Source organism: Rhinoraja longicauda, chromosome 3 (assembly GCF_053455715.1).
Source record: "Rhinoraja longicauda isolate Sanriku21f chromosome 3, sRhiLon1.1, whole genome shotgun sequence".
NCBI classification, from domain to species: Eukaryota; Metazoa; Chordata; class Chondrichthyes; order Rajiformes; family Arhynchobatidae; genus Rhinoraja; species Rhinoraja longicauda.
The window spans coordinates 77,084,705-77,097,517 of NC_135955.1; the positions used below are offsets into that span (position 1 = coordinate 77,084,705).

Below are 12,813 nucleotides of genomic sequence, written 5' to 3' on the forward strand. Positions count from 1 at the left end.
AAAAAAAATCTGAAAGAATTTATGTGTAGAAATTAGATTTCACCCTTTTAGTCTGCTAAACCTGTGCTACATATGGTACTAATGCCCAACCAGATCGCCTTCAAAACAAATTATGAAATTGGTTGAAAGTAAATTAGATACAATATTAGGGTGGGTTAACCCAGAAACATATGTTAGAATGAGACCTGCACAGTTCCCATTGAGACCATGCTCAAATGAACTCTGCTGAGGGAGTCAGCCCTTGAAGGTACACTCCTATGGTAGCAGATACCAATGAAATATAAATGCCACCATGGAGGGGGCAGAAGGTGCAGGGAAGAGAGAAAGAGCTCTAATATTTAATGAAAGAAACCTCCTTCAGCACAGAAATAAATACCAGGAAAGAGATCCCATACCCAAAGAGTCATCATTACAGTTGCTTCACATATGAGGACTCCAGCTGGGATAATTCCACTTGTCTAGGCAATGTAGAAATATGTTTGAGGACCTTACAAGACAAGTTGGGATGAGCTGCACGGACAAATATGTGTTGAGCCATTCAGTAAATGGATTGGAGAATCACTCATTGATCTGTTATGATTAGCACTTCGGCTCTACAGGAGATGGTGTGAAGGATTCTGATGTGTCATCTGGGCAGAGTACTATTGGTGAACCGGAGTGGTGTTATGGATTAGAATGTGGAGAGGATCACTGTCCAGATGGAGGACTATGATTTAGCAGGCTCCCTTTAAAGTTCCTCACTCTATCAGGAACCGTAAATGCTGGAATCTTGTACGGTGGACACACGGCTGAAGTAAAAAACAAATATTGGAGCTCTTTCTCTGAAACAAAAATGCTGACTGTGCCTAATAGGAAATTAAGTCTAGATAAGATAAGGATGTTTTTATCAGAAAAAGATGAAGATAGAAGTGTAGAAAATTCCCTCTTATTTGTTTCACATTTTTTGCAAAGCCATATGGATCTTATGTAGGTTTGCATTATGGGATTTGTGAGATCTGAGGTAGCAAGTGAAGTCAAAGTGGTAACAAAGTGCGGCTCTTCCACAGGTGCCTGACTAGGTGTGCGCCTGGAGCATTTGTGAGGTGGTGCGATCTTATGCCATTTATTCAGGGAATGTGTGCGCTCCTGAGGCATGATCTCGAGTTTCCTGATACAATCCTAAATACTTAAGTATTCACCAGGGACACCCAAGAGTCAATAGGGATGTTGTAATTATTCAGAGAAGTTTTCAATGTCAAGGTCTTTTTATTGTCATATGTACCAATTAAGGTACAGTGAGACTCGATTACCATACAGCCAGACTAGAGCAAATTCTTGAGTTGTTTCCTCCATTTGCATGTTAATCTTTCCACATGACAGAACTCAGAATGGGATATTTGTTCTGGGAGTTTGATGTCAAGCATGTAAATTATATGACTTGTGTAATTAGGGACCCACTGCCAGGAATATTAGTCATGGAAAGGAGACTGGTATTAATGATAGCGTAGTCAGGGGGTATGGGGAGAGGGCAGGAACGGGGTACTGATGGTGAATGATCAGCCATGATCACATTGAATGGCAGTGTTGGCTCGATGGGCCGAATGGCCTACTCCTGCACCTATTGTCTATTGTATTGGTTCACTTGGTTTAGTTTAGTTTAGAGCTACAGCATGGAAACAGGCCCTTGGCCCACCGAGCCCACACAGATCAGCGATCCCCGCACACTTCCACTATCCTAGTAAAACACTAGGGCCAATTTTACAATTCCAATTATACCAAGCCAATTAAGTTATAAACCTGTACATCTTTGGAGTGTGGAAGGAAACCGGAGTAAACCCATGCAGGTCATGGGGAGAGCATACAAACTCCATACAGACAAGCACCCATAGTCAGGATCAAACCCGGGTCTCTGGTGCTGTAAGGCAGCAACTTGACCGCTGCGCCACCGTGCCTTCCTGTGAATCAAAGGATTTTACAGAGGTTGTGTTAGTGAAGCTTTTAAATACCTTGAGATCCCTGCTGCAGGTAGTCCATGTCTCAATGGGCATAGTGGGCAGGGATCACTAATGATCATAGTAGACTATACATTTTGTGCCAGGTTTGAGATCTTGATCTTCAAACACTCATTACCTTGACCAACCAAAAGCTGTCCTGGTGCTTTGACGGAAATAATCAAAGTTTTACCATCAAATTCTGCCTTTGCTGAAAGGTAACTCCCGAGATATACCTTCATTATCACAGGGGGGAGTGTGGTAAGCACTGACAGACCAATACAGAGCCTTTGTCTTGTGCATGTTGTGTGTAAGGCTCAGTTATTCATATGTTTCAGTGTATGTCAACAATAATTTGGATGTTGACCTCTAATTATAATAGCTCAATGACTGAAGTTCAGATGACCTTGGTTCTGAGTGTAGTTGCCATGGGTTGAACAGTTTGTTACTAGTTTTGAAGATCAGTTCCATTCCTGCAGAAGGATTGATGAAGGAGAGATGTAGCAATATGGCAAAAAATATCAGAGAAATGATGGGGCAATAACGCAGCCTTGCTTGCCACTGGCTACTACTGAGACTGGCTATGTTTTACACCTATTCGAATCATGGCTTGCATGCCGTAAAGAAGTGATGATTTTCTTTGAGACAGCCAAATTTGAGGAGGTCATTCCGTAGTCCTATCCAATTGATGAAGTCAAATGTCCCTCATTATATCCTTTATCATATCCTCCTCTTTCCAGATTTGGAGAATTAAATTATCAATTCACAGCTGAAGCTCTTCAGCAAAATCACTGCTCAATGTCACACAAAGATACAGCATGAAAGAACATCCCCAGCCATCACTACGTAAAGGGGACCACAAATTATGTTTTTTTGTTACATCATTATTTGATTTGGAGCTGTTATATCATTGCGATTTTTTGTAATTTAGCTAAAGTTTGAAATGCCTGCGGTTGACTTTATTTATTCATTTAAGATTCCACACATGGCCTGATAGGACTTCCACTGGTTTTAAACATAATATAAAGATTGAAAAGATGTGCAAAGCAGAATAAGCTATGAGAATAAAGATGAGGAGGAAGGTCTCTGGACATTTGCTTTCAACCTGAAACATCTTCATTTCACAAGTGGTTGTGACTGAAATCTGCCAGATGCTGCCATCTCAAAGCAAGGATAGCTTTATATGTGGTTGTCCTAGTAAAATAGCAGCTTGTATGTGTGCCCTAAGGGTAAGAGTGAGCTAATATATATGAATGGGGAGAAGCATTTTCAAGTGAGAGAAATTGCTAGCAAGTAGATGATGAGGATGTAGTTAATTGAGCTGTTGATTTTATCAGGGTTGCTGTTTAAAAATTATCTCCATCACAATTCATGCAAGATTTATAAACTTCTGCTTTGCATTTCTATTCTTGGACCAATATTCTTGGCAACATGCCTACATAACGGTCTTCAAACGGGTTCAGACCCATAACATTGTTTGTCCATTTCCCTCCATAGATCTGACTGCAAATGTTTTTCAAACATTATTTCTCCCACCACTTACTGTGCATATTTTTGAAAGGTTTTTGGCCCCTACAAATACAGAATTTTTCTCTTTCGAACACTATGCAATGGCAGAATTAATTTTACCTAGAATAAATCACATTAACATTCATTCTGGGGTGAAGTTGCACTTCATTCACAATCAGTGAAGCACATCTGATGTTTTCCCAGCTGTAGAACAAGGGCTACCCTCCACTTCCATGTCTGCTTGCATTGGATTTCACTACACCCAAAACTGTGAGCAGCAATGAAACCTTCAAAGTGCCAGGATACTAGTGGAAGATGCCGCTGGACCCCTGAAGATAAGATTCCATTATCAGTATTAGTCAAGGGCACACCACAGTACAGTATAAACCAGGTATCACAGGTGATTTCATGACAGTTTGATGCACAGCCTAGCAAACTATAGTCAGCAGTGGGCACTGGAGAAAGAGCAGTGAGGGGACCTGGAGGAATGACAAAGCTGCCTCACAGCTCTAGTGATCTGGGTTCAATTCTGGCTTTCAATGCTCTCTGTGTGGACTTTGCTTGTACACCCCATTTCCTCCCACATACTTAAAATCCCCAGATTGGTAAATTAATTGGCCATTGTGAACTACCTTTGGAGTGGAAGAATTTGGAGGGAATTGATGGAAATATGGGGAGAATAGATTGCAAGGAAAATTAGTGGGGAATTGGATTACTCCATGAGCTGATACAGATTTTGGTTTAGTTTAGAGATACAGCACGGAAATAGGCCCTTCGGCCCACCGAGTCCACGCCAACCAGCGGTCCCTGCGACTAACAATATCCTGCACATACTAGGGACAATTTACATTTATACCAAGTCAATTAGACTACAAACCTGTACGTCTAGTGGGCTAGTGGATCAAGTGAAATGGGGAGAAAGCAGGCATGGATTATTGATTGGGGACGATCAGCCATGATCACAATGAATGGTGGTGCTGGCTCGAAGGGCCGAATGGCCTCCTCCTGCACCTATTTTCTATGTATCTATGTTTCTATGAGTGTGAAAGGAAACTGGAGCGTCCCGGAGAAAATACACGCAGGTCACGGGGAGAACGTACAAACTCCGTACAGACAGCACCCGTAGCCAGGATCGAACACGGCCTCTACTGCTGTGCCACTGTGCCGCCCTTGCGCGTTACAATGCCCCTCTCCCATTTCTTACAGAGATATGGAATCTGAGAATCCTCCGACAAACTCTGTAGAGTCCATGGCAAACTACTGGGGGGGATATTGCCTCATCTCAGTTACAGCTGGTGTATCTCTCCTTGACACATTTTCCTCTAGCTCCATGGAGCAGTTCTCACAGCAACCTCTTGCCAGGACCTTCTCAGAATGGTCCTGGAAGTTTTGCCAGTGAACAGGACCTTCCTGTGACATGTATCTCACTCAGCAAGACTTCGATTTCTTTCAGTGTCATTCACAGCAGCTTCTCCCTCATTTGACAGACAGAGTGATTCTGTTGTGTGGCCACCATGGGCAGTGTGCCTTTGACAGCCAACATGCTTCCCTGAGTATTTGCGGCAAATGTGCTGAAAATGGAGAGGTCCCATCAAAAATCATGTCGATCCTACTTTAGCATTTTTTGATATGTAAATCATGCTAACACTGTTTCAGGCTTGTTTTTGGCTAAGTTTGTGTTCGGAGTGGGATCCAATTTGGTATTCACACTAAATACAACAATATTTCAATGCACAAAATTAGGTACATACTTAATTTATGGGCAAAGTGTTATTTCAGAATTTCCTGCTGATTTCTACAGTAAGGGTGTTCCATTACTTTTATATGGTTATGATTCCAAATATATTCTCCTAAAAATTATAAGCAGTTTATTCAATATATTTTTTAACAGGAGGATTCTCTTTGAATGCTGCTGTAACCGCCCTTTATTTTTTACTTTAAAATGGGATTACGTTGCCTTTTCTGGGCTTCCATCAAAGCACATGCTGTTAGGGCGAATCAGAGGGCTGGGGATCTCTGTCTTGGGAGCTCAGTATTTCCATAAGCATTAGTGATGCTGGAAAAGGCAATACAAAATCTGGAGGAAAATAACTGCAGATGCTGGTACAAATCGAAGGTATCAAACAATGCTGGAGTAACTCAGCGTGTCAGGCAGCATCTCAGGAGAGAAGGAATGGGTGACGTTTCGGGTCGAGACCCTTCTTCAGACTGATGTCAGGGGAGGGGGCGGGACAAAGAAAGAATGTAGTTGGAGACAGGAAGACAGTGGGAGAACTGGGAACTGGGGAGGGGAAAGAGAGGGACAGAGGAGCTACCTAAAGTTAGAGAAATCAATGTTCATACCGCTGGGGTGTAAGCTGCCCAAGCGAAATATGAGGTGCTGTTCCTCCAATTTGCGGTGGGCCTCACTATGACAATGGAGGAGGCCCATGACAGAAAATTCAGACTGGGAGTGGGAGGGGGAGCTGAGCCACCGGGAGATCAGATTGGTTAAGGCAGACTGCGCGAAGGTGTTGAGAGAAACAACCGCCGAGTCTGCGTTTGGTCTCCCCAATGTAGAGAAGTTGACATCTGGAACAGCAGATACAATAGATGAGGTTGGAGGAGGTGCAGGTGAACCTCTGCCTTACCTGGAAAAATTAGGCCCACCGCCCATTTTGTGACACAAGATCTGGATGTCTCCTGGTTATTTAACTGCTATTTAGCTTCACTTCCAAATCACAAAGCTGAGCTCTGGTGTTTAGAGTGGACTATCACCGTGCTACACTATTTTATACAAAAAGCTAGAGTAACGCAGCAGGACAGGCAGCATCTCTGGAGAGATGGAATGCGTGACGTTTCAGGTCGAGACCCTTCTTCAGACAGGTCTCGACCCGAAACGTCACCCATTCCTTCTCTCCAGAGATGCTGCCTGTCCCACTAAGTTACTCCAGATTTTTGTGTCCATCTTTGGTTTAAACCAGCATTTGCAGTTCCTTCCCACACTATTTTATAGTTAGGCAAAGGGAAAGCAAGACTAAATCATGTATCATAAAGGATGTAAATGGATATGAATATTGCAGTTCTTCATTGCCCTAAAACAGTCATGTGCTGTAAGTATGTTCTTCAGTAGAAACCAATTTAGTAATAATGTGTAAAATACAGGAATGGAGTTTACAGAAAAGTGGTGCAAGGGCAAAGGCTAACTGTACTAAATCAATATAGATTAATGAGGCCCTGAGACTAAATCAATTCATGAAAAGTTGAGTGCAGTTTCAGACCAATAATAGGCAGCACATTTAGAGAAAGGTTTAACATGCTCCTCTACATTTAGTGGCTGAAACTGCACTTAATGTTCAATATTCACATATAAACTGGTAGTGTGAGTGGTACACAGTGCTGTAACTCCAAGTGTTGGTTATTAGCTTGTTCTTGACCTGGACGCTTATTTCCCCCCATTGGATACGATTGAAAGCAGTGTGTTAGAAGTGATCAGTGGTCAGTATGACCAACGCCGGTCTACTCCACCAAACCTCCGAATCCCCTGTATCAGATGAATAATTTGTAAGGATATTAATATCGCCATAATTACATCGATGGCAGAAATCTGATTTGAATGGCAATAGCATCGTTCAAAAACAAAAGGGAGATTTTGGAGGGATGTGGAGCACATGCAAGCAGAGGAGATCAGTTTGACATGGCATGATGTTCAGCATAGACATGTCTCTGTACTGTACTGTTCTATGCTCTAAAAGATGGAGCAGGTATGAGGGGCTTCAGATTCCTGACTAAAATGTTGGGAAGATCAGAGCATGAAAATGAAGTTTTCGAAATATTTGTAAAATGCAGAGATCTTAATCTTCACAGAATGACTATCTTGTGAGTTCATCAGTGAAGTGAATAGAATGGAAATCATATTTTTAAAAATGGACAATCCATCCTTGCAGATTATAAATCCTTGTACTACAGGAAGAAGATAGAAAACTTAGTAACATGGTGTCAGGGCAGCAAAGTCTCCCTCAATGTCAGCAAAATGAAGGAGTTAGTTATCAACCTTGGGAAGCATGGTGGAGCACATGCCTTATAGTCAGCATCAATGGTGCTGAAGTGGAAATGGTTGAGACCTTCGATTTCCTTGGCGTTAATATTACCAATGACCTGTCGTGGATCGACCACATTGAAGCGACAACCAAGAAGGCTCACCAACGCCTCTAGTTGACTCAGGAGACTGAAGAAATTTGACTTTTCTCCAGACTCTTACAAACATTTACAGGTACACCATAAAAAAGCATACGGTCAGGTCAGCTTTGTTTGGGAACAGCTCTGCCCAGGGCCGCAAGAAATTGCACAGACGTGGATGGACCCAGTCCATCACACAGACCAGACTCCCAACCTTGGACTCCATCTACACATCAGAATGCCTTGGAAAGGCAGCCAACATAATCAAAAGCATGTCCCACCCGTCATTCCTTCTTCTCCCTGCTCCCATTGGACAGAAGATACAGAAGCTTTAAAGTACGCACCATCAGACTTGTAAGGGGTTTCTGCGCCGAGCTTTCGCCCGACCTAAGGTCCCCGTGCCTTGCTCTGATCCCTTGACCAGGCCGCGCACACTGGTTCCCCGTGAGTGGTTCGACCCACTCACCCCTTACGGTTCTAGACACTGGACTTAGATGCAGGAGCTCTTATAGTGCAGAAAAATTCAACCAGACCAGATTTGAAAACCAGGGTTTAAATGAAAAGGCTTTTATTCAGCACTTGGGACTATTGTCCATGAATACTTATACAGTTCTATAATACATGTCTATAAAACACATACCGAATCACACGAATACTTATAACTATGAATCATAAAACACACAGTTCTATAAGACATATACACGACTGTAAGATGGGGAACGTACGACACATCGCAAAATTGACCAACACACACTTCTTTACACACCCAACGTTTATTCAAACCACCCTCCCCTCTACACTAAACTATGTCCAGGATATGCAAGATCTGGGTGCATGCTCACCATGGGGCTATTACTGGGGTTACTGGCTGTTCGTTTTGCAGTATTTCTCCTCGAGTTGCGTGCCTGTTCCTCTCTCTTGCATCCGTTCTTCTTGCCTGTCTTTTCTTCCTCCTGCATTCGTTTTCTTGCCTGCTTGCGTTCCCTGCAGGTTTTTTTCTCGAGTTGACTTAACTTTTTCACCCAAAAGTAGTGGCCAGTTATACTGTTTCTGACCCGTCCTATCTCCCGCCAGATCTTGGAATCTCTTTGTTCAAAAAGATATGTATGAGGTTTTCTTCTGATCTGCGCTTATGTTCGGGGATACCGGGGATGGCCAGACGGTGTAAATTGGGATTTCATTGTGAGGTGATGGGTGTTAACTGGTTTCCCATCACCTACCAGGTAGTTTTCTATGGGCTATTGTGCCCCCTCACTGAGATGAACTGTTTAGGTCGGCTTGGGGCATTGTGAGTATGCTGATGTCAGCGCCCCAGTGTCTGGACTCCGACCTGTTTTCGTAGGTTTCTGCATGGCCAATACCCATCCTTTGTTCTGGCCATGGCTTTGCAGAAAACCTAGAGACTGGGATGTAAGGTTTTTACCTTTTGTGGCTGGTCACGAGGTCCTGCGGCCATTTTAGGACCCACGGATTGTGACATCCTTTGTTAATCTGACCGCAGCCTTTCTCCGCTATCAGCCCCAGTCTCTTGTTTAAAATGTCCAAACTGCAACTCTTTGGTTTGGTGTCGCTTTCCAAATGAGGGAAAACTTCTCAAATCTTACAGACTCAAAAGCAGCTGCTTCCCCTCTGTTATTAGGCTTCTGAATAGTCCTTTCATGAGCTAGGGTACTTTACCCCATTGCGGACATTGGACTCTGCCTTTGGCACAACGATGCTAAGAATTATATTCTACACTCTATCTATTGTACTTGAGTTTGACTTGCTTTATTTATGTATAGTATTATCTGATCTGATTGGATATCATGCAAAACAAAGCTTTTCATTGTGCATTGGTACATGTGACAATAATAAACATAATAAATGTTCCTTGGCCAACAAATTGGAGGAACAGCACCTCATATTTAGCTTAGGCATTTTACAACTCAGCGATATGAATATTGATTTCCCTAATTTCAAGGAACCCTTCCATTCTCTCTCTCTCTGTCCCTCTCCCACCCTAATCATCTTACTGGTTTCACTGTTCATATCCCTTCATTATCACCTCTTCCACAGCCAACAATGGACCATTGTGGGCTCCACCTTCCTGAGTCATCAGTGCTGGCTCTGATTTGTTCTGTACCTTTTCATACCTCTGGTTTCCCTCTCCCCTGACTCTCAGTCTGAAGAAGGGTCTCGACCCAAAACGTCAGCTATTCCTTTTCTTCAGAGATGCTGCCTGACCCGCTGATTTACTCCAGCATTTTATGTCTATACATATTTAGCTAGTATGTCTTTTAGCCATTATGTCATAAAAGACTAAGTATTGGGTGAGCATAACTGGTTAAAGCACGAAATACACCTTTACCTCAGTGAAGTCATAAGAAAACAATTATTATTGAAAATATGTGACATTAACCTAAGCAGAGTTAGATTTACTTGCTCAGTAACTCTCTATTTAAATATAGCAAGACAAATTTAGGTACCAGTCCCAGCTGATACTTACAAGATAATCTCCCTTGGCATCTCTAATATGAAGTGCATAAACAGAGTTAGCGGCTCACAATATAATTCGTTTTGGCTAATTAAATAACACATAGTAGCATTATCCAGACTTGGCCAGTAATACTAATTGTGATATCCAGGAGGAAAGAATGCAACATTAAAGTCCAGGAAAAGATCAAAAGAGGAAGAGAAAAAGACATTCTGGCCTTCCATCACAGTGAGGAGGGGACTGGAGGAGACTCACTGTGATGGATGTTTCTTTTTGGGGGGTTTTGTGTTGGTTGGGGTTGTGTAATTTGCTTATTTTATTGCTCTTATTGTTGGACTGTGGGTGACGAAATTTCGTCCAAAAAACTTGTTTTTTGGATGACAAATAAAGATATCTTGAATCTTGAATCTTGAATCTTGAAAAGTAGACAGTGAATGTAATGTTCTTTATGATACCTTATTTGGTTTGGTTTTGAATGACGACATGCTCATTATTTTGTCTAGGTCTACCTTGTTGTAGTTTGGAACTTTGAACTCTTTATGGCCCCACTGACGCTACTCCTTTTGCTGATGTACAACTATTGGTTAGTTAGATCAGGAAAGGACAACACTTTGCATTCAATGGTAAGAATCACATTTTGTTAATTTTTTTCTTAATTATCCTTGGGCTAAAACTTGTGTAGTCATGAAATTATTGAAACTTCTTGTGACAAATCCACTAGCCTAACTATTCTGCAGCACATTACAGCTTTTAACCATGGCAATCTGTAACAATGCTTAAATCTATTACCTTGTTCAACCACTATACAAATGCATAGTTGTCTTAAATAAACATTAATCCGGGTATTTACTGTATCGATTTATATTTTGAATTGATTGCTCGTTAATTGATGCTAATTTGAATTACAATTTGTGAAGCCCTCGAGATCAGTATTTAAAGAATAAAGAACATTATTCAGAACCAAATTCTGCATCAGCTGATATATAGTCACAACAAATCAAGGACGTATTACATCCGAATGCTGATCCACCTTGGATTTTTGAAGAGCAATAATGTTATGGTGCTCTTTTGGTTAATTCACAAGGATTATAATTTCTCGTTTCCATTTGCCTGTTGAATTTGAGCCACTGGCTTATGTTTGAATTTACAAAAAAAATTAGTAGGAATAGTCACAAGATGAAATATTTTTTTCATTAGAGAACCAAAATGAACCTTTCCCTTCTCCCTTTGATACCTTTGCTTTCCAGGCTTCTCCCAGGCTTTTCAAGGCTTATCCTTGCAGCTGTTCTTAAATAGAGGCACAACATTAGCCATACTCCAGTCACCCGACACCTCACTTATGTCTAACAATATATCTTAGTCAGGTTCCTGCAATTTCTTCTTTAGCTTACCACAATTTCCTTGGATATATCTAATCTGGCCCAGGAGCTTCATCTACTTTCATACGCCTTTAGACATCCAGCACCCCCTTGACCGTAATACAGACTGTCCTCAAGACATCTCTATTAACTGTCCCAAGTTTCCTAGTCTTTGTGTCTTTCTCCATGGTAAAAATAGAGGAGAAATACCCATTGTTGACCTTGCTTCACACATAGATGACCATTTTGGTTTCTGAGGGGGCCTATTCTCGCTCTAGTTATCCTCTTTTCCTTAATGTAAAATATATTTGGATGCTCCTTAATATTATCTGCCAGAGTCATTTCCAGCCCCCTTTTTACCCTCCTGATTTCCTTTTTACGTCATAAGGTCATGTGATTGGAGTAGAATTAGGCCATTAAGCCCATCCAGTCTGCGGCACCATTCAATCATGGCTGATCTATCTCTCCCTCCTAACCCCATTCTCCTGCCTTCTCCCCATAACCTCTGACACCTGTACTGACTACTGACTTGGCCTCTTCAGCCTTCTGTGGCAAATAATTCCACAGATTCACCACCCTCTGACTAAATAAATTTCTCCTTATCTCCTTCCTAAGAAACGTCCTTTAATTCTGAGACTATGATCTCTAGTCCTAGAATCTCCCACTAGTGGAAACATCCTCTCCACATCCACTCTATCCAAGCCTTTCTCTATTCTGTGTGTTTCAATGACATTCTTCTAAACTCCAGCGAGTACAGGCCCAGTGCCAACAAACGCTCATCATAGGTTAACCTACTCATTCCTGGGATCATTCTTGTAAACCTCCTCTGAACCCTCTCCAGAGCCAGCACATCCTTCCTCAGATATGGTTTCCAGTATGCTCCTCAGTCCCCTACCTCCTCCTGGCATACATTTGATCCAAGTTACCTACACCTGTCCCATGCCTCCTTTTTCCTGACTGGAGTCTCAATTTCTATGGTCATCCAAGATTTTTACTTCCAGGAAATACAAAGAACTACAAATGCTCATTTACAAAAAAAGTCACAAAGTGCAGGAGTACCTCAATAAGTCAGGCAACATAGATAGGTGATGTTTCGGGTCGAGTTATTTCGGGAAGTGTCCCGACTTGAAACGTCACCCAAAAAAACATGTTCTCCAGAGATACTGCCTGAATCCCGAATAATCCAGCAAGTTGTGTCTTTTTTTCCTTACTCTCACCTACTTTTCCATTCACACTCTCAGGAATGTGCAAGCCTTAAACTCTCATCATCATTCTTTTAAAATCATCCCAATTTCCAGATGACCCTTTTCCCATAAACAAACTTCCTGTCTGATACCATCAAAAT

The 12,813-nt window shown here is 41.9% G+C and overlaps 1 protein-coding gene across 4 annotated transcripts in view; it reads left to right on the forward strand.

Annotated features, from left to right (window-relative positions):
* LOC144592115 (multiple C2 and transmembrane domain-containing protein 1-like) overlaps window positions 1–12,813 on the forward strand; it is a 368,260-nt gene that overhangs the window by 274,818 nt on the left and 80,629 nt on the right. For all 4 annotated transcript variants that reach the window (XM_078396486.1, XM_078396489.1, XM_078396487.1 and 1 more), the window contains one exon: window positions 10,614–10,733. In XM_078396486.1, coding sequence (XP_078252612.1) covers window positions 10,614–10,733 — 120 coding nt within the window. The remainder of the gene's footprint in view (window positions 1–10,613; window positions 10,734–12,813) is intronic.